The sequence below is a fragment of the Chlorocebus sabaeus genome, chromosome 1, assembly GCF_047675955.1.
Source record: "Chlorocebus sabaeus isolate Y175 chromosome 1, mChlSab1.0.hap1, whole genome shotgun sequence".
NCBI classification, from domain to species: domain Eukaryota; kingdom Metazoa; phylum Chordata; class Mammalia; order Primates; family Cercopithecidae; genus Chlorocebus; species Chlorocebus sabaeus.
In genome coordinates this window covers 86,448-114,327 of record NC_132904.1, presented here as the reverse complement: position 1 = coordinate 114,327, position 27,880 = coordinate 86,448, and the positions used below count along the sequence as shown (strand labels likewise).

The window sequence follows — 27,880 nt, the reverse complement described above, 5'->3', positions numbered from 1 at the left end:
GTGGGGTCATCCCATGGTCCCTCCCAAGCCAGGCCTCACCTGACCGTCTGCACCCTGCATTGGGGCCAGGCTAGGCCCTCACTCAGCATACGCAGTCCTGCCTCACTGAGCCTGTTGTGGAGGAGGCCCAGCTCTGTCAGTGCCGGAGCTGCCCTCAGGGCCTCAGAGAGGTCTCGGCAGACTGCATCAGGGACTTTGCAGTGGGACAGCCTGTGGTCAAGCACGTAGATTTACCTGTGGGCGCCTCAGCCACCACACCACCTCCAACTGGACAAACTGCCTGCTCCCCAGTGGCCCAAGGTTCAGCTGAGAGATGTGTTGGCACCACATCCCTCCCTGGACCCCACAGAGCCTGCCGTGCCCTTTGTCACCACGCACCCCCGGGAGCTGTGTCCATTTCTCCCTACAACACTCTCAACGAGCTCTTTGGTGAGCTGAGACGTGTTTCAACATGTTTGCCGCACAATTGTCCACCAAGCTGAGGTGGCCGACTCAGTTTATTTCATCAGCCAGTCCTGATGGTTGGGGAGTTGTGGTGTTTCTCCTTTTCTTTTCTTTTTTTTTTTTTTGCCATTATAAATAATGGTGTGCTGAACATCTTAGTTTACCAGCAGGATTGCTGGGCCAAATGCGATCACCTTTTTGGCTCTTATGCTTATGTCCAGATTGCCACACCCCCACCCCCGTACCAAGCTAATCTGCTGAGTCGCCATCCATGGAAGATGTACCCGTTTCATCATCAGTACTAGTTCCTAGATTTTCTCTTCCTTTCTGCTCACTTGGTGGTAGCTAAGAGTGACTGGAAAGTTATTGCCATGTAAGAACTGTACATGTGTGGCCATATTAAATCTCACCCCAACTCTCTAGATCTACCGGCTCCATTTCACAGGGCGGGAAATGGAAGCTTGGACAGACGGACTTGCCACTGGGCACACAGAAGCAGGCTGGGATTTGCAGTCAGCCTGACTTCGGAGCCTGGGCTTGAACGCCTTCCTCCACTGCTTCTAAGAACCCAGCAGTTTCCAACGGCAGTTTCCTTCCTTCAGAAGGAAAGTACACTCTTGTCTTCTCTAATCCCTCCCTCAGTACGCTTCGCTGCTTTCCACTCACACCAGGACGAACCTTTTCCTACCAGTACCTAACCTGGTAATGAAGCTCCAGAGCCCCACCCCCTCCTCCCTGCGCTCTGTGTGAGGAGAGCCTGCCAGTCCCAGCACCCACAGGCCTCAGGCTCTGGCCTGACCCCTCAGCCTTCTTTCCTAGGCCACACTTCCGTCTCTCCCAGCGCATCCTGCTCTCAGTCTGCTCCACAGGAAGGGCTGGGGGTGTGGCCACTCACGTGAGGCTGGTCAGACGACACAGCGGGTCAGTCATTGTCTGAAAGAGTGGATGAAGAAGGGAGGCTGGCAGTTGTTTTGTGGTGCCTCGAGAACTGCTGGGAGAGAGAGGAAGGTGAAGCCCACCCTGCCCCTCACAGTGCCTCGCAGAAAGGACTCCTGCCTATCTCTGGTCCTGGGGTCTCAGAGCTGCCCCTCCTCCTCACCTCCATGCTGAGCCACTCCCTTCACACTCCCCCCACCACACCCAGAGCAAAACCACTCATCTGTGGTCCAGGCACCATCCCCCTGGGGTGTCTGAGTGTCACCCACATCCCCCACATGGGTCTTTGGGTCCCCAGGCCCAGTCCCTGCCAACATCGTGACATTCATCCTCTCAACAGATGCCAAGCACCTGGGCAGGGGCTGAACTGGAGCTAAATTCAAGGGAACTCTGGCAAAAGCCTTGCCCGGGAGGAGCTGAGGGTCTGGTGGAGGTGTGGGGCAGATGTCATAGCAGGATGGTCAAAAGGGCACTTCTGGAGCCAGCGGGGGGAGCCAGGGCAGACTTGTAGGACAGGCAGCAAACTGAGAATATTCTAGGTGGAGGGAAGGGCAAGTGCAGAGGCTCAGGACAGAGGGCATCGTGTGTTCCAGAACTTATTGTCAGGACATAAAATGGGAAGAAGGGCTGGGCCAGCGCTGTAGGGACATACTAGGAAGTTTTCATAGGTTGTGGGTGGCTGAGGGTGGGCATGGTGAGGGCACCCTGGGGAAGAAGATAGGAACTCAGTGGTTGCCTTGCAAGGGGGTGGTCAAAGTCTCCCCTTTTGGGGAGCCAAGGTCTGGTCTGGACGTGCTCCCCATGCCAGATGGACACGGAGGTGCACAGGTTTGCACCCGCACACACGCCTCACACACAAGAGAGCATCTCTGCCCTGGAGACGCACCTGCTGCCACCCAGGCTGGCCTGCAGCCGCTTCCCCAGGCTCTTCTTCTTCTTCTCCTGCGCAGCAACCAGTCTGCAGCTGATCAGCCGCAGTGCCTGTCCAGCAGGGCAGCACCTCACGCAGTAGCTCAGAACAGCCACGTCCATGCGGCAGAAGCGCACTCCCTGCAGCGCCAGCTCCGGGAGCCGGCACAGGGCTTGGCGCACAAACGCGTCCTCCTGCGTCTCGTACAGGCAGTACAGCAACTCCAGGGGGTAGTTGGGCTCCTCTCCCTCCTCCTCCTCCTCTGGCTCTTCCGGGTCCTCGAGCCCTTTGGTCCCCTCGGTCGCCTCTGGTGCCACTCCGGGGCAGCCCTGCCCCTGTCCCTGCACCCACCGCAGGGCCTCCTGCTTCACACGCTCTGAGACCACGCAGCCGAAGTGGCGCTCGATGTCGCGCATCCGCTCCGCGCTCAGCAGTCCGAAGAGGAAGCGCGTGGTGAGCACCAAGTGGCTATGCGGCTGGGCGTCCCCACGCAGGAGTGTCCCAACGCCGCCAGCCGCGGCCCTGGGCACCCCCTCGTCCTCCAGCAGGTAGGACAGTGCCGCGAGGAACTCCTGGAAGCTCTGGTCGATGAACTGGTAGGTGACCTCCGTCTCCAGCACGCCAGGCAGCTCCTTTTTGCTGAGAAACAGCGTCTGGACTTTGGAGCCACGAAGCTCCAGCTGCTCCAGTTGCTTCTCGGCAAACTGCGCCCTGCGTCCGAGGACGCCCTCGCGGGCCAGGCGGCACAGATTGCGCAGGTCGCCCTGCACCCGGGGCCCGTCGGCTACCGGAGCCGAGCTCAGCACGCTGGCGATGAAAAGCAGGTACACGGACGTGGTGGTCTTGGACGTGCGCGACAGGTCCCGGCCGAGCTCCAGCTGCTGGCGCAGCACGGTGCACACGATCCAGCACACGAAGGGCACGAAGCACAGCGCGAACAGCGTTTCGTTCTCCTTCACGAAGCGGTAGGCGCGCTCGGCCCTCCTCTCGTCCTGGAAGAACTTGTAGAAATACTTCTTCTTGTCCTTGTCAGAGAAGCCGCGCACCTCGGCGCACTGCGGGGAGCACAGGCGGCCCTGCAGCCTCCCGGGGGCCGCGGCGCGCGTGGTCACGAGCAGGAGGGCGGTGGGCAGCAGCGCCTTACTCAGCAGCCCGCCCAGCACCCGCGCGCCACTCGCCGCCTCGAAGGGGTCTGTGCAGGGCGCGGCCTCGGGGCCCTCCAGCGCCGGCAGCTCGTCCGCGCCGTCCAGGATGAAGAGCAGCCGCTGCGGCTGGGCCAGCATCTGCTGCACCGGCGCGCCGCGGTCGGGGCACTGGTCCAGGATCAGGTCAGCCAGGCTGCGCGTGCCCGGCCGCTCCAGCAGCTCGCCGCAGGGCATGAAGAAGGCGAAGTCCACCTGGCCCTGGTACAGCTTGCCCGCCGCCCAGTCGTACAGGATCTTTTTGGCCGCCATGGTCTTGCCGATGCCCGCCGGGCCCTGCAGCACCACGGTCAGCGGCCGCCGGCCGTCCTCGTCGCCGCGGAAGAGGCGGTTGAAAGTGTGCGTGTCCGAGCGCCGCGCGCGCCCCGGCTCGGGCTCCTCCGCAGGCCCCAGCGCCTCCTCCTCCGGGGCGGCGCTCTCGGGCGCGATGAGCAGCTTGGTGAAGCGCTTGGTGATCTTCACGGAGCGGGCGTTCCTCTCCTTCACCCGGGCGTGCAGCTGCAGCACGTGCTCCCGGTACTTCTTCTTGTATTCTGGGCGCAGCGGGAGACAGCGCGGGGACAGGGGTCGGCGGTGGGGCAGGCTGCGCCCTCAGGGAGCCCACGCCCTCCCCGGCTCTGCTCAGGCCTCAGTTTCCTCTACTGGACCACGGCCCACGCCCCTGGCGGCCCTCCCACCCCGGTCCTCCCCCAGACCCTCCAAGTGGGGTTGGGACACGCGTGCCCCCCCGCAAGAGAGACCCACCGGACACGGAGAGCAGCGCCGTGGAGCCGAGCCCGAGCCCTGGAAGGGAAACTGGGGTGAGGTTCCCCGAGGGCGGGGAACCGGGGGAAGGCGCCACTGGGGTCCGAGTCACCCTGAGGAGCACGCAGGATCCTACCCCTGGGGCCCGCGAATTTGTGGATAAAACGCGCGGGGGTCGGGGGCCGCGCCGGGGCTTCTCGGGGAAGCCGGGAGGAAGGCGGCCCAGCCTCTGTCCAGACAGGAGGGACCTCCCGCCCGGAACTCACGCCGCAGTCGCTGCTCCTTGAGCTGCGCCGCCACGTCGCGCGCGTCCGCCCTCTTGAGGGTCTTGCGGGCCACCTCCAGCGCCGGCTCCGGGCCGTAGAACTGGGCCAGCTGCTCCGCGAGGTCCACGGCGTCCGCGCGTTCCAGCCGCCCCCACGGGATGCTGCGTCGGTCCGGGCCCACGTCGCGCAGCTTGTGGCGGAAGCGCTTCAGCTGCTCTTGGCTCAGTTCCTCCAGCGCAGCCAGGAGCAGCTCGCGGGCCACCGCGAGGCGCAGCCCGGTGCTGGAGACGGGCGGGCGTGGGTCATCTGGGAGCGGCCCTCGGGTGACCCCCGCCCACCCCCGACTCTGGCGTTTGAGAACCCACCGCGGGTAGGGCCTCAGGGAGCCCCGGGCCAAGCTGGATCCATGGGGTGGGGGAAGGGGGCAACGGGGGGGTGACCCTAGCCTTTGCCCTCCTCCCTCCCCGGACCCGGGTCGGGGCATCTTGGTGTTCTTCGCCCTCTGAGGGTGAAGTGGGCACTGGCCACCGCCGACCTGAGCTCTGGGGTGCACCTTCCTCCCCTGCACCTCCCTTTCTGCTTCTGTTCTTCCATACCCCAGGCCAGGTCACCCGCCCTGAGGGAGGTATTTCCAAGAGACCCTGAACTCCCTTTCCTCCCTTTCCTTCTTTTCCCTCTCTTCCCCAGCCGAAGCAGAACTGGCCTCTATGGCAGCAGACACTGCCAGGCCCAGGCTGTATTCCTGGGGTCCCCACCTGGCTGCCTTTTGGTGAGGCCCAGCTTGGGGACCTTCCACCAGGGCCTGAGTCTGAGCCTCTGGTGGGGAACAGACTCCACAAATGCCCTCTGTGGGGAGGCAGTCCTTAGACTCCTGAGCCTGGGGGCGAGGGTGGGGAAGGATGCGACAAGGGTGGAGAGCCCGAGGGAGTCAGCGTCACTGCTGGAGGCCCCAGAGGGCTGAGACCAGCTGATTCCCAGTGACCACCCTGGAGCCAGCACTCACCTGGAGCCGGGGTCCTCTGGCTGGTCCATGGGGTCTCTTCCTCCCTGGCTCTAACACTCCTGGGCAGAGGTGGGGGTCAGAGAAGTGATTCCTTCACAGGCTGAGATGGAGCCAAGCCTTAGAGGTTGTCCAGCCGGGTCCATTCCCCGGGTCCACACACACCAGCTCAGCTGGCACGAGATGCCATGGGGCCCTGTGGCACACACATCATTGCCCTTTAAGGGCTCGGCTTGGTGACCTTTGATTTTCTTACTCCTTCATTCCATTAATGTTCCCCGAGAACCCCTGGGTGTGGCATCGGGGCATGGCTGTGAGCAGGCAGCTGCAGAGCAAGGTGGGTTTCGTGAAGGAGCTGACTGGCTCAGCGCCTCCCTGAGGCCTCCCTCCTCATCTTCAGAGCCAGCAGCTTCGGTGCCACACTGTGCCATGTTGGCGTCTATCACCCTCTGCTTCAACTTACGGCATTCAGGGAGACATTTAGGCCCACCTGGAAAATGAAAGATCTTGTTCCTTTACTTTCTCGATAAACTTGCTTTCACTTTATGGATTTGCCTCATATTCTTTCATGTGCAAGATCCAAGAACCCTCTTTTGGGGTCGGAGTGGGACTCCTTTCTGGTGACATCGTTCTGTCAAACCACAGAAGGGATGATACTGAGGAGACCCCTGACCCAAAGGAAATAGACTGCAGCACAAATTGGCCAACTTTGGATAAGTGGTAGGTACCCGAGTAAAGGATGGGATTGCATTAGAGGCCCAGCTTAGGGGAGTTAGAGTCTCTCCTAAGACCAAGAGGTTTAAAGGCCTCTGTTTTTGTTTTTGTTTTTGTTTTTTTCTGATACGGAGTTTCGCTCTTGTTGCCCAGGCTGGAGTGCAGTGGCGTGATCTCGGCTCGCTGCAACCTCTGCCTCCCGGGTTCAAGAAGTTCTCTTGTCTCAGCCTCCCGAGTAGCTGGGACTATAGGCACGCACCATGATGCCTGGCTGATTTGTGTATTTTTGGTAGATACAGGGTTTTACCATGTTGGCCAGTCTGGTCTCGAACTCCTGACCTCAGGTGATCCGCCCGCGTTGGCCTTTCAAAGTGCTGAGATTACAGGCGTGAGCCACTGTGCTCAGCAAGGCCCCTCTTAATAAAAGGCAAGGATGCTTGACCAAACCTGGGTTTGAGGCCCAACTTAGGATGGTTAGAGTCCCTTCTAAGATTTAGGGGTTTAGAAGCCCCACTCGGTAAAGTTCCTCTTGGCTAAGAATGGATTTGGTACTATGGGATGTTCACCGCTGTTGTGTTTGGAGTAATCTGCCTTGCAGTCCTTGCTGATGGCTGTGGGTGACAGAATTAGGCATGTGCAGGATCATGGGACATGTGGAGCTTTTTCCTTCCCAAAGTGAGACACTTAAGAGCTAATGGGGCCGGGCGTGGTGGCTCACGCCTGTAATCCCAGCCCTTTGGGAGGCCAAGGTGGGCGGATCACCTGAGGTCAGGAGTTCGAGAGCAGTCTGACCAACGTGGTAAAAGCCCGTCTCTACTAAAAATACAAAAATTAGCCAGGCATGGTGGCAGGTGCCTGTAGTCCCAGCTACTTGGGAGGCTGAGGCAGAAGAATTGCTTCAACCCGGGAGGCAGAGGTTGCAGTGAGCCAAGATCACACCACTGCACTCCAGCCTGGGCGACAGAGCGAGACTCCATCTCAAAAAAAAAAAAAAAACAAAACAGAGCTGATGGGACTACTGGGAAAGAGCCCTTCTTGACTGACAGCGGCCTCCTGAGCTTTTGATTCAGTGTCACTGGGAAGGGTGGGTCTTACTCTGGCCTCCCTGAGCCGCTGGCCTTCCCCACCCTGCCTCAGGCAATGCTTTTCTCCCTTTCTGATCTTTCCCTTTCTTAACTTTTCTCTTAGTCAGAGAGACCGTCTTGCCCAAAGACTACATGTTGGAGGTTGGATTAACGATGATGGGGGCAAATTTGAACCTTGCCGGTTTGATATTGGGTGCTAAGCAGAGTGGCTAATGTCTATGTTTTGTCACACGTATTTTACTCTGGCCAGAACAGAAAAAGATAATTTTCCTTTGTGTTGCAGCTTGGCCCCAGGGCTATGGTGCAGCAAGCTGGGTCACCAGGGCCGCTTAGGGCGAGGGAACCCAGAAGCCTGACATACCAGCAAAAGGGTAAGAATTTCTTACCAGACAGACTTCTGGCCTCTTTCTTTCTCTCTGTGCAAACTGGTTGAATGAATGGTAAAAATCACTGTTTATCTCCTGTAAAGTTCGGACTAATGGGAAAAAGGATTCGTGAGCCTAGCCTTTCTTTCTTTCCTTTCCTTTTTTTTTTGAGACAGAGTCTTGCTCTGTCGCCCAGGCTGGAATGCAGTGGTGTGATCCTGGCTCACTGCAACCTCCGCCTCCCTGGTTCAAGAGATTCTCCTGCCTCAGCCTCCTGAGTAGCTGGGATTACAGCCGTGCGCCACGACGCCTGGTTAATTTGTGTGTGTGTGTGTGTTTAGTAGAGATAGGGCTTCTCCATGTTGGCCAGGCTGGTCTCAAACTCCTGACCTCAGGTGATCCACCCGCCTCAGCCTCCCAAAGTGCTGGGATTACAGGCATGAGCCACCATGCCTGGCCAAGGCTAGTCTTAAACTGTAGCGAATCTGAGGTGCTTTATGTGTCTTCCTGTATTGTTCTGTCATAAAGAGGGGTATAGAATGCAGGCCTAGGCAACTGCTGTTCGAGATGGCTCAGCAAACCGCTCAGTTATAAACTGTGCTGCAGGTTTCTAGGAAACAAAATGATGAATTCTCCCTTTCGTTTTGTTTCATGTCCTTGGGACTCTGACCTGGTAACCATGTGGCGGTTTTTTCTCTTGGCTTCCACCATCCACTGGAAGTTTGGGGGTTCATGTCATAGTCCTAAAAATTATCTTGAGCAGTTAGAAGCCTTTGCAAGCTCAAAATTGGCTGCGTTAGGCTCCTTCTGGAAAGGGCAGTGGAGACTGCTCAGTGCCGTAGCTCAGTAGCTGAGGCTCTGTCTTTTCAGGATGGTGGCCTGGGTTCAGGGTTCAATTCCTGACTTAGGGAATGAGTTGTTTCTGGTTTGATATTTGAGTGACCTTTACCGTTTATTAATTATCTTCCCTTCCAGGAACTGTCTTGACTTTTTCTTTCTCTGAACACCTGTGAGGTTACCTTTGGTAAAGTTCAAAAGGCAGAAATGTTGGCTGTTTGGCCTGGCTAAAGCTGGGTAATACGAGATTTAAAAGGAGTTTTTTTTTTTTTTATTTTCAGAGCACTATGGTTAATAGTAAGCTTAGTTAAAAGTGGATATTCATGCTCTAACAGCCTGGGCAAAAAAAGAGGAGGTGCCACAGACCCTGTTCTGGAAAAAAACAACTTTGTTTTCCTCATGGAACCCCAGGAATTAAAAGTGGAGAGATCTTTCTCAAAATCGAAGGCTCTGTTCTGTTTTACATTGCGTTATCTGATGTTTTTGACTTTTGGGGGTACTAGAAATTACCTGGCATTGTGAGAGAGCTTTGATGTGTAATAACTTTTAGGAGGGGCTAATGGCAGTTAAGGGTGAATGCTTGGTCTTTGCATGTTTGGATTAGAGAAGCTCCTGTCCACCTAGAAGGTGTGGAAATGCGCCCAGCCCCCCCAGAGATGACCCCCATGGGAGATGGGCTAATTACAAATGGACTGACTGGCTTTGGATTGCTGTGCAGTGAAATGCACTGTGAGATCATTGCATTGTCTGGTTCTGTAGTGTTTCTCTTTTAGGATCTTTTAGGGTCCAGTGTAAAAATGGGACCCTTCGTTTCTGGGGTCTGTTTTGCTTCCAGCTGTGCTTGTTTATTCGGCTATAGAAGCTGCATGCTTTCCTGGCCCTGTGCCTCCAGGGGCTCCACTTTGAAGCCAGTAATCCAATTTAAGAAACCGGTGAATGAAAAATCTTACAACTACTGGATCTTCTTCTGTCTGTGTATTTATATATGTTGTGTGTGTGAAATAAAAGAGCTTTGATTAGTTGGTTTAAAAATAATAAGTGCTTACACCAAATGTTTTGTCGGAAAAACTGGCCAGGTGCAGTAACTCATGCCTGTAATCCCAGCACTTTGGGAAGCCAAGGTGGGTGGATCACTTGAGGCCAGGAACTCGAGACCAGACTGGTCAATATGGCGAAACCCCATCTCTACTAAAAATACAAAAATTAGCCGATGTCGTGACTCACGCCTGTAGTCCCAGCTACTTGTGAGGCTGAGGCAGCAGAATCACTTGAACATGGAAGGGAGAGGTTACAGTGAGCCCAGATCGTGCCACTGCACTCCAACCTGGACAGTTCAGTGAAACTGTCTCAGAAAAGAAAGGAACGCTATAATGTCTTTTGGTTCATGTGACTTTAGTAAGCTTTGGGAAATAAAGGCAATTTTAAATATTTTTGGTAAAACAAAAATTTCTTTGCCAGGCGCAGTGACTCACGCGTGTAATACCAGAACTTTGGGAGGCAGAGGCCAGTGGATCACGAGGTCAGGAGTTCAAGACCAGCCTGGCCAAGATAGTGAAACCCTATCTGTAACAAAAATATAAAAATTAGCTGGGTGTCATGGCAGATGCCTGTAGTCCCAGCTAGTTGGGAGGCTGAGGCAGGCAACTGTTTGAACCCGGAGGTGGAGGTTGCAGTGAGCCGAGATCACGCCAATGCACTCCAGCCTGGGCGACAGAACGAGACTACGTCTCAAAAAAAAAAAAAAAAAAAAGGCTTCAAGATTTAGACAATTTATTTTGTCTTAATTTAGACAAATATAGACAAATTTAGATAAATATTTAGACAATTTATCCTGGTAAAATAAAAATGTCTTCAAAATTTGGTGTAAATTGGGCAGATCGGTCAGGGAGATATTAGGTTTGCTAGTTGCTTTAAGGTCACAAACTGATTCTTTGACTTTTAAAAGTTCTTCATTTTACCTACTTTTTTGTTGTTGTTGTTGGTAGACTCTTGCTCTGTCACCCAGGCTGGAATACAGTGGTATGATTTCAGCTCACTGCAACCTCTGCCTCCTGGATTCAAGCAATTCTCCTGCCTCAGATTCCTAAGTAGCTGGGATTCCAGGCATGCACCACCATGCTGGGCTAATTTTTGTATTTTTAGTAGAGACGGGGTTTCACCATGTTGGCCAGGCTGGTCTCGAACTCCTGACCTTGTGACCTGCCCACCTCAGCCTCCCAAAGGGCTAGGATTACAGGCGTGAGCCACTGTGCCTGGCCTCATTTTACCTACTTTGGAGCACTGGATTCTAGATAAGGCCTAGGGAACATGTGGAGAGCCACACCTCCTAGCTCTGTTGGAAATAACCCTTAACTGCACTTCTCTCTGATGTCCTAGGCTGCACACCTGGTACATAATTACAGTCACTTACGAATTCTCTCTGATGTCCTAGGCTGCACACCTGGTGCATAATCACAGTCACTTACTAATCAGATTTGTCACCGAAAGCAAAAGTTGCTAAGAGTTAACAGTATAACATGTGTTTGAGGCTACTAAAGAAACAGTTTTACTCATAAGGAAAGTAGAGTATGCTTTTGGTAAAAGATTGTAAGACAGCATGGGAATGTGGATTTCTTGAGTTTAGAGTGTTAAATAATTGTTTAAGTGAGATTGAAAAAACTTAAAAGTTTGAACAAGTTGTGGAAGGTTTATAAAAAATTAATTATAAAAGAGATTCTGCAAGCATATTAGATAAAGCTAAAGGGGTATTCAACTTTTCTCTAAATTAAACATTAAAATAAAAGCACAACAGGTTTTTCTTAGAGTACTGATCGCTCTTTAACAAAAATTGTAAGGGGTTACAAAAGGCTTATGAGAATCTTACATTATGGTTAAACTGATTAAGATTGAATAGATTTTTCTATAAGGTTTTACTAAGAATTGGGGTTGACATTAATAGTATACTAATGCAAAGGGTAAAATTTGGTTTTACCAAATGGTGACTCACAACTGTAATGAAGGTTGTAATACCTTAATACCAAAACTATACAAAGACATTACAAGCAAGGAAAACAACACACTGATATTTCTCAGGAATGTAGATATAAAAATCCTCTACAAAAAGTTAGCAAACCGAACCCAATATGTGTAAAATGAATGATACATCGCAACCAAGTGGGATTTACTCCAGACATTCACGGCTGGTTTAACACTCAAATATAAATTAATGTAATCCATTACATCAATGGGCTATTTAAGAAAAAACATGATCATATCAATAGATAAAGAAAAAGCATTTGACAAAACTCAACACCTATTTGTGATATCAACTCTAGCAAGGCAGGAATAGAGTGGAACTTCCTCAACTTTTTTTTTTTTTTGGAGACAGAGTTTTGCTCTGTAGCCCAGGCTAGTCTGCGGTGGTGCGATCTCGGCTCACTGCAAGCTCCGCCTCCCAGGTTCACGCCATTCCCCTGCCTCAGCCTCCCGAGTAGCTGGGACTACAGGCGCCGCCACCACGCCCGGCTAATTTTTTGTATTTTTAGTAGAGACGGGGTTTCACCGTGTTAGCCAGGATGGTCTCAATCTCCTGACCTTGTGATCCACCTGCCTCAGCCTCCCAAAGTGCTGAGATTACAGGCTTGAGCCACCGCGCCCAGCCAGAACTTCCTCAACTTGATAGAGAACATCTACAGAGAAACCTACAGCTAATATCATACTTAATGTTGAGAAGCTGGATGCTTTCTCTTTAAGACTGGGAACAGGACAAGGGTGCCCCCTCTCACCACTCCTATTCAGCACTGTGCTGGAAGTCTTAGCCTTCACAACCAGAAAAGGAGAAGAGGGTATGCAAATTGGGAAGGAAGAAATGAACTATTTTTGCTTGCACATGACATGATTGTCTATATAGAAAATTCCAAAGAACAAAACATTCCTGGAACTAATAAGTGATTATAGCAAGGTTGCAGGTTGCAAGGGTAATAAGCAAAAGTCACTTGCTTGCCTAGCAATGAACAGTTGGAATTTGAAAGTTAAAACATAATATCATTTATATTAGCATCAAAAACCTGACTTAGGTATAAATCTCACAAAATGTGTACACGATAAACTGCAAATATCTGATGAAAGAAATCAAAGCTCTAAATACATATTCCTTGTTCATGGATGGGAAGGCTCAATATTATTAGGATGCCAATTCTTCCCAAATTGATCTACAGATTCAATGTAATAAAAATCAAAATCATAGCAAATTATTGTGTAGATATCAAAAAACTGATTGTATGGTGGCTCACATCTGTAATCTCAGCACTTTGGGAGGCTGAGGTAGGAGGACGGCTTGAGGCCAAGAGTTTGAGACCAGCCTGGACAACATAATGAGACCCCATCTCTACAAAAATATAAAAATTTAGCTGGGTGTGCCAGTGCATGCCCGTAACCCCAGCTACTTGGGAGGTTGAGGTGGGAGAATTGCTTGAGCCTGGGAAATTGAGGCTATTGTAGGCCAAGGTCATGCTATTGCACTCCAGCCTGGGTGACAATACAGGCTCTAAAACAAAACAAAACAAACAAAACAAAATCAAAAAAACACTAAGGTTTATATGGAAAGGGAAAAGACTCAGAATAACCAACAAGAGACCGAAGAAGAACTAAGTCAGAGGACTGACGCTACTTGGTTCAAGAGTTACTGTAAAGCTACAGCAATCAGCACAGTGATATTGGCAAAAGACTGTACAGATAAATCAATGGAACAGAATACAGAGCCCAGAATTGGCACCACAAATACAGTCAACTGATCTGTGGAAAAGGAGCAAAGGCAAATCAAAGGAAAAGGATAGTCTTTTCAACAAATGATGCTGGAACAATTGGATAGTCTCATGGAAAAAAAAAAAAAAAATCTAAACAGACTTTAAATGTTTCACAAAATTTGACTCAAATTGTATCATAGACCTAAATGTTAAGTGCAAAACAACAAACCTTTTAGAAGATAGTATGAGACAAAAATCTAGGTGACCTTGGGTTTGGTGATGACTTTTTAGATACAATCATGGTGCATAAAAGAAAAAGTTGATAAGTGGGCTTCATTAAAATGTACAACTTCTGCCCTGGAAAAGACAGTATTAAGAGAATGAGGAGACAAGCCACACACTGGGATAAAATATTTGCAAAACACATATCTGATAAGGGACTGTTATCCAAAATATACAAAGAATTATCTTTTTTCTTTTTTTGAGACAAGGTCTTACTCTGTCGCCCAGGCTAGAGTGCAGTGGTGCGATCTTCCCTCACTGCAGCCTGAAACTTCTAAGCTCAAGGGATCCTTCCCACTCAGCCTTCCAAGTAGCTAGAACTGTAGGCATGCATCAACACATCTGGTTACTTTTTATTTATTTATTTAGAGACAAGGTCTCCCTGTGGTGCCCAGGCTAGGGATGCTGTCCTTCTGCTCAACAGTTGGATGATATTTCAGTTCAAGGTGCAACAGTTGCCAAATTTAGGTCCAAAATCCCTGAGAGTCCTCAATGGAACCCATATAAATCTAAACAGCCTCATGACCCACAGGCCACAGCTGCTTCCAGAAATCCTCAGTTCAGTTGAAAAGGCAATGGCGATCTGTGTTCAGCTTCTGCAAAGGGGCAGTACCAGAGTCTACCCACATCACAGAGCACAGTTTTCCTCAACGAAGCTCTTTAGGCTTATACCCTTTCTGCACAGAGTCCTACACTCCGGACAGTGGCCGAAAATCCCCCCCTCCATTTCTGTCACTCATCGACAACCCTTTGGTACCACACTCTCGTCCACTTCCTCCGTCCTTCTCCCCTGGGCCCCCAACATTCTGACCCCCCACACCTCTCTCCTCGATGCTAGCCCTCTCTCTCCCGGGCACTCCTCTTGGGGACAGCGCCAAAGCCCCCGCCTCATCAACTCATCAACCCCCAGCTCTCCTTCTAGGACAATTCGCCCCCAGAGCCTTCGGGGGTCCCAAAAGGAACCAGAAGTGGCAGCACCTGTTTGCTGCTAACCCAAGGTCCATCTTCCCCTCTTCTTACCAACAGAACCCTTTTTCTGTGGATCAGCAAAGTGCTCTCCCATAAAGCTTTGCAGAAGGTGACCTTGGGACATAGTCTGGGCAGTTAGGGGAGAGGGAGCCTGCTGGGTGGGCTTGGGGAAACCACGGCTCCTGAAGGTGGTGGGTGGAGCTGCCACGGCCGTTGGTATTGAGGATCTGGCCAGCAGCCCGCAATGCAATGGGCCTCTTTGTTTCCAAGTGGATCAGCAGGTCGAGAAATAATAGATACACACAAGATAGTGAAAGGGGTCTCCCTACACGTTGGCTCTTGGCCTCCCTCCACCTCTGTCCTGTCGGACATGGACACAAAGCTCGGAGGTCCATGAGCGATGCCCAGGCCCAGGAGCCCGGGAGAGGAGATGACCCTGGCAGCTGGGAGGCCACCTCAGGGCTTTGTTCTGGGATAACGACTCCCCTGTGGGTTTCGGTTTCGTGCGGACCAAGGCCATCTTAACACGTACACCTTGGACCTGTCTCCGAGGCTGCAGGTGGAAAGGCAATGCGCACTTGGCCCCACTTCTGATGTCTCCTTCCGCAGCGATGCTCTCTGTGGCCCAGTCTTCCTTGAAAGCAAAGTCTCCTCCGAGGCAGGTGCTTTGCGTCCAGCGCTCCTTAAGGAAGGTCTTTCCCTTCCCCCCACAGACCCAGAGAGAAAGCGCCTCCCCCATGAAGCTGCTGGTCAAACGCTTGCTCCACTGAGCACTCACTCTACCAAGAAACCTGGTAGCTAAAGAGAGAAAGGTTCAAACTGGTCTCAAAAGTAAGACGGCCTCCACAAGGAAGGGAACCTGCACACAGCTGCAACATGGACGGCCCTGAGGACATCGAATAAGCCAGACACAGGACAAATGCTGTGTGGTAGCACTTACCTGAGGCCCCTAGTGCCTCCGGCTCATAGAGAAAGTAGAACAGCAGGTGCCAGGGCTGTGGGAAGGGGATGGAAAACGGGTGTTTAATAGGGAGAGAGTCTCAGTTTGGGCAGATGAGAAAGTTCCGGAGAGGGACGGTGGTGATGGGTGGACAATGTGAATGTACTTAATGCACACTTAGCAACGGTTAAAATGGTATATTTTATGTTATATAAACTTTACCACAACTAAAAAAATAAGATTAAAAAAAGCCAGTGTAACCAAAACCTGATTAATTATTAGCTCAAGTGCTCTCCCCAGACAGGTCAGGAGATCAAAGCCTCTGCTTGTTTCTTCAGGAAGGGCCCCCGGCAGGACCTTGACAGCAGCAATCCATCTGCCCTACCCCGGAGAACGGGGGCCGTAAAGTCTTATCAGGGTCATCATGCCACCAACCCTTGCCACCCTCGGAGAACAGGTGCCTGCACGGTGTCTATCCTCTATCCAATTCCCTCAGAGCCAAGCTGCTCGGAACCAAAGCTGTCCCTCAAGTGTGAATTAATCATGACCGCTGGTGGCTGTGGGGTGTCCCTTCACCAGCTGGGGCAGCCTCCCTCCCTCCCTGGCCCCCAGGCCCTGGTGGTCTTCACTGGGGAGGCAGGGCCTCGCCCTTGGGACCTCCTGTGAGCGGGGCCTGGTGGACAGGCACGAGTGGGACTCTCTTTTCAGTGGGGGCTGGGCCCCACAGCCTCAGGGGGCAGAACCCCCTCTTTTGCCTCATTAGGTGGATGAGAGGAGGTGCCCATCTTTGTGGAGCCCCAGGATCAGTCCCCTTTACTTCCAAGGACATAGCGGACAGGCAGCCTGGGAGGAGCAAAGAGCCAGGTGGCCCCTGAGGCAGAACTGCTTCCAGGGCATATGAAGCTCTTCCTCGGGGCAGAAAATCCCTCTTGCCCTGCAGGGCAGGGGGCTCTCCCGGCTGTCAAGGCCATCAGGGTGGTGACTGGGTACATGGAAGTGTGTCCGGAATTGATGGGTTCTTGGTCTGACTTCAAGAACGAAGCCGCAGACCCTCGCGGTGGGTGTTACAGTTCTTAAAGATGGTGTGTCCGGAGTTCGTTCCTTCAGACGTTCAGATGTGTCCGGAGCTTCTTCCTTCTGGTGAGTGGTCTCGCCGTCAGCAGTGAAGCTGCAGACCTTCGTGGTGAGTGTTAAAGCTCTTAAAGGCAGCGCGTCTGGAGTTGTTCATTCTTCTCGGTGGGTTCCTGGTCTCGCTGGCTTCAGGAGTGAAGCTGCAGACCTTCACCGTGAGTGTTACAGCTCATAAAAGCAACGTGGACCCAAAAAGTGAGCAGCAGCAAGATTTATTGCAAACAGCAAAAGAACAAAGTACCCACAGTGTGCAACGGGACCCCAGGGGTGGCCAGTGCTGGCTCAGGACACTGCTTCTATTCCCTCCTCTGGCCCCACCCACATCCTGCTGATTGGTCCACTTTACAGAGAGGTGATCGGTCCACTTTACAGAGAGGTGATCGGTCCACTTTACAGAGAGCTGATTGGTCCACTTTACAGAGAGCTGATTGGTCCACTTTACAGAGAGCTGATTGGTCCGTTTTGACAGAGTGCTGATTGGTGTGTTTACAATCCTTGAGCCAGACACAGAGTCACAGAGTGCTAGTTAGCTAGATACAGAGTTAGCTAGATACAGACTACCAATTGGTGTATTTACAGACCCTGAGCTAGACACAGAGTGCTGATTGGTGAGTTTACAATCCTTGAGCTAGACACAGAGTCACAGAGTGCTAGTCCTCCAAGTCTCCACTAGGTTAGCTAGATACAGAGTACCAACTGGTGTATTCACAATCCTTGAGCTAGACACAGAGTGCTGATTGGTGCATTTACAATCCTTCAGCTAGACACAAGGGTGCTAGACGGAAAAGTTCTCCAAGTCCCCACTAGGTTAGCTACATACAGAGTGCTGATTGGTGCACATACGATCCTCCAGCTAGATATAAAAGTTCTCCAAGTCCCCAACCAGTTCAGGAGCCCAGCTGGCTTCACCCAGTGGATCCTGCACTAGTGCTGCAGGCGGAGCTGCCCGCCAGTCCCGAGCCGGGCCTGCACTCCTCAACCCTTGGGCTGTCGAGGGGACCGGGCGCCACGGAGCAGGGGGTGGCCCCCGTCAGGGAGCCCACCGCAGGGGGAGGAGCTCGGACATGGTGGGCTGCAGGTCCCGAGTCCTGCCCCGCAGGGAGGCAGCTAAGGCCCGGCGAGAATTTGCGTGCGGTGCCGGTGGGCCGGCACTGCTGGGGGACCCGGCGGAACATCCGCAGCTGCTGGCCTGGGTGCTAAGCCCCTCACTGCCCTGGGCCGGCGGTACAGGCTGGCAGCTCCGTGTGCGGGGCCCGCGGAGCCTGCGCCACTGCCCGCCGGAACTCACACTGGCCCGCGAGCGAGCGCAGCCCCGTTCCCGCCCGCGCCTCTCCCTCCACACCTCCCTGCAAGCAGAGGGAGGAGGCTCCGGTCTCAGCCTTCCCACAGAGGGGCTTCCGCGGTGCCGGGGCGGACTGAAGGGCTCCTCAAGCGCCGCCAGAGTGGACGCCGAGGCTGGAGGTGGAGGAAGGGCTGAGAGTGAGGGCTGCCAGCACACTGTCACCTCTCAGAAGCACCAGGGCCTTTTCTGCTGCACTTGGGGAGCCCACCAGGACCTGGGTCCTGCCTCCTCCTCATTACAGGCCCAGGGGCCCTCTGCCCCCCATCCCCTGGGCTACAGTGGCCCCAGCCCCTGCCCCAAGGGCCACACTGCTGCCTGCTGGGAAAAGCAGCTGGCTTTCCCTCCCCAGTGTGCCCTTCTGGGTAGTTCCTCCTCTCTCACCAGCACCGCTCTGGTGCACACACCCACAGCAGGTTCACACGACTGCCACACCACCTCCCTTCTCTGCTCAAATGTCTCCTCTCCCGAGGCCTCTGACCACCTGCCTAAGGTACTCCCCAAGTTCACTCTCTCGTGCATTGGTCTCCAGAGGCGGTGAAGCCTGGGGGTCTGGGGTCCCGTGCACCCTGTTGAGTGGGCGGCTGGTCCAGCTCCTGGCTCTGCCACTCACTGGTCACTCTGTGATCCTGGACACACTCTAGGTGAGTTTCTCTGTCGGTGGATGGACGGTTCCTGCTCCCTAAGGTGGTTGTGAGCTCAAAGGAGGTGATATTAAAACACTTAGAGCCGGGCCTGGGTGGAGCCAGGCTTCCTCCTACACGTAAAGCAACTGGAAATATACCAAAGGCCTACATTTAAGAACTAAAACTATAAAACACTTAGGAAAAAATGTAGGGAAATCTTCATGACCTTGGATGATGATGATGATGATTTTTTTTTGGAGACGGAGTTTGCTCCATTATCTAGGCTGCATTGCAATGGTGTGATCCCGGCTCACTGCAACTTCTGCCTCCTTGGTTCAAGTGATTCTCCTGCCTCAACCTCCCTAGTAGCGGGGACTACAGGCGTGCGCCACCACTCCTGGCTAATTTTTGTATTTTTAGTAGAGACAGGGTTTTACTATGTTGGCCAGGCTGGTCCCAAACTCCTGACCTCAAGTGATCCACCCACCTTGGCCTCCCAAAGTGCTGGGATTACAGGTGTGAGCCACCGCACCCGGCCAACCTTGGATTCTTAGATATAACACCAAAAGCACGGGCAATAACAAGAAAATAAAGATAAACTGTACTTCATCAAAATTAAAATCTTTTGTGCATCAAAGGACACTATCAAGGGGCTAAAGAGATCACCACAGAATGGGAGAAAATATTTGCGAGTCATATATCAGGTAAGGATTCATATACGGAATATAAAAAGGACTCCTTCAAATCAACAACCAAAAACCAAACAGCCCAATTTCAAAATGAGCAAAGGACTTGAATAGACATTTCTAGAAAAAAAAAAAAAAAAAGATGAGAATGACTGACAAGCACGTGAAAAGATGCCCAACATCTTTAGTCATTAGGAAAATGCAAATGAAAATAACAGTGAGATACCATCTTACCTCCACTAGGATGGCAGTGATTACACAACTAAACAAAACAAACATGAAAAAAAAACAAGTGATGGGAAGCCCTCCCACGTTGCTGGTGGTAAAATGATGCAACTGTGTTGAAAGCCTTCCCCTTTTTAATCAAAAGGAAGAGTTGAAAACAGGAACTCAAATGACACATTGTTCATAATCGTCAAAGTGGAAGCAACCTGAGTGTTCCTAAAAGGTGAACGGATGAACAAAACGCAGTCTATCTGTACAGAGAAATACGATTCAGGAATGAGGTCCCAACGCATGGATGAACCTTGTGCACATCACGCTAAGTGAAATGAACCTGTCACAGAAGGACAGGCACTGTATGAATCCACTTCTATGAAATAATTAGAACAGGAGAATCCATAGAGACAGAAAGTAGACCAGAGGCTGGGGGGACGGAAAAATGCAGAGTTGCTGTTTAATGGGGAGCGAGTTTCTGTCTGACGGATAAAAAGGATTTTGGTGATGGTTACACAATATTGTGAATGTAACTAACGTCATTGAACTGTACACTTAAAAATGGTTAAAACAAAGAGTTCTGTTATGTGTGATCCTTTACCACAATTTGTAAATAGTGCCTGCCCTGTGGTCAGTGGTTCCTGTGTTGGCCGCAACATCATGTTCCTCACAGCTGGCGCTGACCACTATTTCCTGCCCTAGGGTGGTAGGTGGCACCTGAGGGCATGAAGAAAATACCCTGCCCAGAAGGAGCTACGCCTTTGTTGGGAGACAGAAAATAAATAGGATAAATAAACAACACATGGATTAAACAGTGCCAAGGGCAGAGCATAGTGGCTCACATCTGTGATCCCAGCAGTTTGGGAGGCTGAGGTGGGTGGATCACTAGAGGTCAGGACTTAGAGACCAGCCTGGCCAACATGGTGAAACCCCGTTTCTACTAAAAATACAAAAATTAGCCAGGCGTGGTGGCAGGCGCCTGTAATCCCAGCTACTTGGGAGGCTGAGGCAAGAAAATTGTCTGAACTGGAAGGCAGAGATTGCAGTGAGCAGAGATCACGTCACTGCACTCCAGCTTGGGTGACAGCCAGACTCTGTCTCAAAAACAAAAACAACAAAAACAAAAACAGTGCGAAGGACAGAGCAGAGCAGAGAGAGGAGAGAAGACACGAGTGGGTGTGTCGGCCATGGGGATACAGTCAGGTGCAGGGCAGGGCCATGGTCTGGCAGGAGCTGGCCCAGTCAGGACACAGGAGGCCTGGGTGGCTGGGAGAGCTGCTGTGGAGCTGGGGAGGGTGTGAGGGGAGGGAGACTTCAGGCTCTCCCGAGGGGAAGGGAATCAGGGAGGGAGCCACATTCTGCATATGCATAAAAAGGGTGGATCAGATGTGGCGTGTGAGATGAGAAAGGGGCTGAGGCAAGAGGAGGGATGGAGGTGGGGAACTAGAGCGAGGAACAGGGTTTGCAGGTAACTCCCAAGGCCCAGGTATCCTAGTTTGAGAAGCCTGTTTACCAGGGAGCTGGGATGGCCGGGACCACCCCAGGGCAGGAGCCATGCAGCCCCTCCTAGCCACCACCCCAGCCCGAGGAGGGACAGGTGAGGACTTCAAACGGCCAAGCCTCCAGCGTCCTCATCACAAGCTCAGGTGAGGGCACACAAGGTGAACTGCACAGTGCGAGCTCCAGCAGGCGAGGCTCAGCAGCGCCCCCGCAGAAGGAAGTGTTTTCCCCGAGCCTTGTCCCGGCTGCGGTGATTCCCCTCAGGGCAAACAATGACTCCCCGGCGCCCCAGAGGATCCCACAGTCCCTCACACCCGTTCACTGCCCCATCTCTCCAGGGTCCACCCTGCGATGCTTGATCCACTCTCCTCACCCTCCCGGCTCCCAAAACTGTCCAGGGGTCCGTGGAATTTCAGGGTCTAACAGCAGCAAAGCACCTTTTGCTCTCAAACTTCTCTGAAGTTCATTCTGCCCTCGGGCTGGCACGATGTCCTGTCCAGTTCCTTCCCCCTCCTCCTGGCTTCTGCACCCGGCCCCAGTAATTTTCAAACAGGCAATGGAAAGGCCTGAGGGCTTCCCCCACTGGCATTATGTTAAATTTTATAAGCAATGACTGAATATATTAATTTTAAGAAAATCTAGGCCGGGCGTGGCGGCTCAAGCCTGTAATCCCAGCACTTTGGGAGGCCGAGAAGGGCGGATCACGAGGTCAGGAGATCGAGACCATCCTGGCTAACACAGTGAAACCCCGTCTCTACTAAAAAATACAAAAAACTAGCCGGGCGAGGTGGCGGGCGCCTGTAGTCCCAGCTACTCGGGAGGCTGAGGCAGGAGAATGGCGTAAACCCGGGAGGCGGAGTTTGCAGTGAGCTGAGATCCGGCCACTGAACTCCAGCGCGGGCGACAGACCAAGACTCCGTCTCAAAAAAAAAAAAAAAAAAAAAAAAAGAAAATCTAATAGTATAAAAATGTATGAAATAAAATGTGAAAATATCCTTTCCCTCCATGAAAGTCACTGTTCTTTCTGCAGCGAGTCTCTGTGAATCATTTAGTGTGGTTCCACAGACCAATTTTGGAGCAATTACACAGACATTCTGTGACACTCATCTACTTGTGCCATTACCACACCATCTATGCTTATTACCATAGTTTGATAATAAGTCTGGGATGTCAGTTCCCCAACTTGATTCTAATTCATGTTCATGGCTGTCTTAGTTATTCTTGTCCTTCACATTTCTGCTTTCATCATAGAATTAGCCTTTGAATTCCCACTAATGGAAAAACCTGTTGGCATTTTGGTTGGAATTTTACTGAACCTATAGCTCCATTCGAGGAGAATAAAAATTGTCAAAGTAATGTATTTTAAAATTCATGAATATAATTACCAATTATTTAAGGCATTGAAAAAACATCTCTCTAGAATGTTTTACAGTTTTCTATGTAAATATTATGCCCATCTTACATTTGATATTTTTTATGCTTTTAAAAATATCATTTTTTGGGCCAGGCACAGTGGCTTATGCCTGTAATCCCAGCACTTTGGGAGGCCAAGGCAGGTGGATCATGAGGTCAGGAGTTCAAGACCAGCCTGGCCAATATGGTAAAACCCTGTCTCTACTGAAAATACAAAAATTAGCCAGGTTTGGCCAGGCGCGGTGGCTCAAGCCTGTAATCCCAGCACTTTGGGAGGCCGAGACGGGTGGATCACGAGGTCAGGAGATCGAGACCATCCTGGCTAACACGGTGAAACCCCATCTCTACTAAAAAATACAAAAAACTAGCTGGGCGAGGTGGCGGGCGCCTGTAATCCCAGCTACTCGGGAGGCTGAGGCAGGAGAATGGCGTAAACCCGGGAGGCGGAGCTTGCAGTGAGCTGAGATCCGGCCACTGCACTCCAGCCTGGGCGACAGAGCGAGACTCCGTCTCAAAAAAAAAAAAAAAAAATTAGCCAGGTTTGATGGCACATGCCTGTAATCCCAGCTACTCTGGAGGCTGAGGCAGGAGAATTGCTTGAACCTGAGAGGTGGAGGTTGCGATGAGTTGAGATTATGCCACTACCCTCTAGCCTGGGTGACAGGGCAAGACTCCATCTCAAGAACAAACAAACAAAAAAATCTTTTTTTTTTTTCATTGTCTAATTTTTTATTGATGGTACATGGAATTACAACCAATTTTGGCATATTGGCATTATAATTGGTGGCCCTGCCAAATACATTATTAACTCTAACAGCTTATCTATAGATTATCCTAGATTCTTGACACCCTCAACTATGTTATTTTAAAATAATTATAGTTTCATTTTCTTCTTCTTTCTATTTTTTATTTATTTATTTATTTATTTATTTTTTTTTTTTGAGATGGAGTCTTGCTCTGTCGCCCGGGCTGGAGTACAGTGGCCGGATCTCAGCTCACTGCAAGCTCCGCCTCCCGGGTTTACGCCATTCTCCTGCCTCAGCCTCCCGAGTAGCGGGGACCACAGGCGCCCACCACCTCGCCCGGCTAGTTTTTTGTGTTTTTAGTAGAGACGGGGTTTCACCGTGTTAGCCAGGATGGTCTCGATCTCCTGACCTCGTGATCCGCCCGTCTTGGCCTCCCAAAGTGCTGGGATTACAGGCTTGAGCCACCGCGCCCGGCATTCTTCTTCTTTCTAATCCTTACAACTTTTATTTCTTTTTCTTGCCTTATTGCACTGGCTTGCATCTCCAGTGCAATGTTGCCTTGAATTGGTGACAGTAGACATTGTTGCTTCATTCTCATTCTAACATGAAAGGCTTTCAATATTTCAGCTTTTACTGTGATATCTGCTCCAGACTTTATTTATTTACTTTTATTATTTTTAGTTTTTTGAGATGGAGTTTCACTCTTGTTGCCCAGGCTGGAGTGCAATGGTGCAATCTTGGCTCACTGCAACCTCTGCCTCCTGGGTTCAAGCAGTTCTCTTGCCTCAGCCTCCCAAGTAGCTGGGCTTAGAGGCATGCACAACCAAGCCTGGCTAATTTTTGTATTTTTAGTAGAGATGAGGTTTCACCATGTTGGCCAGGTTGCTCTTGAACTCCTGACCTCAGATGATCCACCCACTTCGACCTCCCAAAGTGCTGGCATTACAGGCATGAGCCTCAGCCTCCCGAGTAGCTAGGACTACTGGCATGCGCCACCATGCCCAGCAAATTTTTGTACTTTTAGTAGAGATGGGGTTTCATCATGTTGTCCAGGATGGTCTTGAACTCCTGACCTCAGGTGATCTGCCCACCTTGGCCTCCCAAAGTGCTGAGATTACAGGCGGGAACCACCACGCCCGGCTGGTTCTCAAACTTGGCTGTGTATCAGAATCACCTGGGGGGTTGTTGTAACAGATTGCTAGGCCCACCCCACTTTCCGATTCGTTTCCAACAAGGCAGGTGATGCTGATTCTGCTGGTCCAGGAACCACACTTTATGAACCACTATTTTACGTGAAGAAATAGATTTCTAATGCGATAAAAAAGGAGCCTGTAAATGTTTTCACGCATGTGTGCTGTTTCTGGGCCTCTGATTCGAAGAGCCCCATGGAAGAGGGCTGTGCCCCAGTCTGTGCCTCCTCCAGCAGCTTCTGCGTTTCCAAGTCTGGACACAGGGTGGTGCCATGTGCCCACAGGTGTCCACCAGACCTTCCAGGTGGTCCTACAGGCCAAGGTGGCCTTGCAGCTTTGTGAGAGAGGGTGTGCCTGGCGGTTGGTCTTCCTCCCGCCTTCCAGGGGCATTAGGGGTATGTCCAGGGCAAGCTTGACAGGTATGTGCTGAGTGGCTGAAGAGGGTGAGGGTGAAGATTCAGGTAACAGGACTACTTTTGTCCATCCACAGCCTTGAGCACAACTTCTGATGCTGCCCCTGTCCGGGATGGGCCAGGATGAGCCGGGATGAGCCGAGATGGGCCGGGATGGGCCGGGATGGGCCGGGATGGGCCAGGTTGGGCCGGGATGGACCGGGTTGGGCCGGGTTGGGCCGGGATGGGCCGGGATGGGCCGGGATGGGCCAGGATGGGTCTGGAAGACCCTGAGCCTGGAACTCTGAATGCTCTCCAAGTCTCAGTTTCCCAGCTGTTACATGGGGCCTTAATCTCCATCCATCCTGCATCCCCACTTGGCCACCTTCTCTTTCTCTCTGGGTCACATCATTTTCCTTCTATTAAACGGCAGACCTGGGGGTGGGGGGAAGAGGGTCTAGGCCTCAGGGTGATGACAGGAGAGGCCATTTCGGCAGCCTTGCTGTGGGTGGGGGCCTCAGGATCTTTAACCACAGGGTTTGGTTTGAACAAGTGGCTCAAACTGGGGACTAAAAACGAGGCTAGGATAAAGACCAAAGCTCACTGCTGCAGGTGGGGCCCCACAGGAAGAAGCTGTGTGAGTGTGAAATGAGGACAGGTTTGTGCTTGGAAAGGTCAGAAAGGTCAGAAGACCGGTGAGGGGGCAGATGGGAAGAGGTTGAAGGCCGTGGCCGGTGTGGCCATCTGGGCTTCAGGGAGGCCTGCAAAATCTCCCCCTGGAGGGCAGTGTCTCCTCCTGGCATCGCTGCTCCCACCCCTGCCAGCTCCCTCCTCTCGGCCTTCATCAGGGGCATCACCCACCCAAGGCTGGGCTGGCGGGGGCTTGTTTGGAAGCCTAATGTCCTGCAGCACAGTGGGCGTCTCCACTGCCCACCCACACACACCACCTGCAGCCCCCGCTCCAATTACGCCCAAAAAGGGCAGAGGTGGAGGCCTCCCTCAGGGGCAAGCCCGGGTGGTGGTGCAGCTAGTTCTTATCTGTAAAAGACAAAGCACCATAGGCTGGGAGAGTGATCCTTTGAACAAGCCCTCAGGTCCACAGCCTTATCCAGAACTGGACCCCAAAGCTATAATTAAAGGTTCAGGCGGAAGGGATTATTACAGAGGAGGGGCAGAGCCCCCCACGGCCTGAGGCTGGTATCGGGAGCCCAGCACTGCTGAAGATAACATTCAGGACACCCTCCTTCCTCTGGCCTCACAGGACTTGGCTCCTGCTTGAGAAACCAAGTCAGATGAAGACTGGCCAGGGACCTGGACGGTGGGGTGGAAAGCCTAGAAAGTAGTCTCACATTCAGGACAAATGTGGTTTCTGGGGAAGAACAAAAGTAAAGTCCTAGTGACATTTGCTCATATCACCAATTTACCATTTCAAAACAAATGGATAGGGGCGTGATTGTCTATAGTGAGGGTGATGACCACAGCCAAGCCCGGAGGTACAGACAATGACCATGGATACATCTGGGGGCCTAGGTGGGGTCAGATGTCCTACTACTTCTACTGGCTCCTGGGCTTGGACTCAGCTGTGGCCTTTATCATGGTCAATGACAATACTGTGGGTCATTCTGATGGAGAAGTGTAATCCCCACAGTTGTCTCTCATGTCTGACTTGGCTTTGTATCCTCCAAATCTAGCCCAGTTCCCAGCATATAATGGAAACTCCATCCATCCTTATAACAACTCCTCCAATGATCCATTCACCCACCCACCCATCTGTCCACCCATCCACCCACTCATCCATCCATCCACCCATCCACTCATCCATCCACTCACCCACCCATGTGTCCATCCATCCATCCATTCATCCATGCATCTATACATCCACTTATCCACTCATCTATCCATCCGTCCATCCACACATCCATCCACTCATCCCTGCATCCATGCACCCATCCACTCCTCCCACCCACCCGCCCATCCATCCATCCATCCATCCTCCATGCATCTATCCATCCACCTATCCATACACTCATCCATCAGCCCACCTAACTATCTGTACATTCATTCATCCATCCATCCATCCATCCACTCACTCATCTGTCCGTCCATCCACTCACCCATCCACCCATCCATTCATCCACCCACCTATCCATACACTCATCCATCCATCCACCTATCTGTCCATCCATCCATCCATCCATCCATCCATTCATCCATCCTTCCATGCATCCATCATCCATCCACTCACTCATCTGTCTGTCCATCCACTCACCCATCCACCCATCCATTCACCCATCCACCCATCCATTCATCCATCTACCTATCCATACACTCATCCATCTGCCCACCTAACTATCTGTGCATTCATCCATCCATCCATGCATCCATCATCCATCCACTCATCTGTCGTCCATCCACTCACCCATCTACCCATCCATTCATCCATCCACCCATCCATATATCCATATGCCCATCTGTCCATCCATCCATGCAACATTGACTGAAAAATCTGCTAAACCAGACACTGCTCCAGGCTCCAAAGATTTGGTGGTGAACACAACAGAGTCTCTGCCCTCACGGGACTTATATTCCAGCTTCAAAAGCAGACAGTAAACAAGATATATCTGAGGAGATGTCATTTGAGCAAAGCCTGAATGATCGAAAGAAACAAGTAAAAACATGAGGGAAAGGCTGTCCAGACAAAGGCACCAGTGACGGGTGGGAGTGCGCTGTGTCTAGGATGTGTTTGGATTATAATCCTGAAAGACACACTCCTGAGTCTTGAAATCCTGAAAGATCAAAACCCCTAAAGTGTAAAATCTCTAATTTTTAAAATTCCAAAAATCACAATCACAGGAATCACAGAAATTTTTAAAAAGCAGCACCACCTAGAAAATGGATTTGAATGTATTCTCCAAGGAAAGCCATGTCCTAAAAGAAAAAAAAAAGCAGCTATTCATTGTGATGCAAGACTTCAGACTATAGTTAATAGGGTCATGGAAGCTTGCCAGCTCTTACAGAATAGCTCTGCATAGTTGCCCATAATCTACTCCTGCAATATGGCTTATGTGGAAAATTCAACATACGGCCTTTTCTTTTTTCTTTTTTTTAGACGGAGTCTCGCTCTGTCGCCCAGGCTGGAGTGCAGTGGCGCTATCTCGGCTCACTGCAAGCTCCGCCTCCCGGGTTCACGCCATTCTCCTGCCTCAGCCTCCCGAGTAGCTGG

At 51.7% G+C, this 27,880-nt stretch overlaps 1 protein-coding gene across 1 annotated transcript in view; it reads right to left on the bottom strand.

Annotated features, from left to right (window-relative positions):
- The window catches only part of NLRP6 (NLR family pyrin domain containing 6), a 35,554-nt gene that overhangs the window by 3,078 nt on the left and 4,596 nt on the right, over positions 1-27,880 (bottom strand). The window contains 8 exon segments of the mRNA XM_073022639.1: positions 40-210; positions 1,340-1,432; positions 2,267-4,025; positions 4,237-4,275; positions 4,503-4,935; positions 4,937-5,118; positions 5,258-5,488; positions 15,419-15,473. Coding sequence (XP_072878740.1) covers positions 40-210; positions 1,340-1,432; positions 2,267-4,025; positions 4,237-4,275; positions 4,503-4,935; positions 4,937-5,118; positions 5,258-5,488; positions 15,419-15,473 — 2,963 coding nt within the window.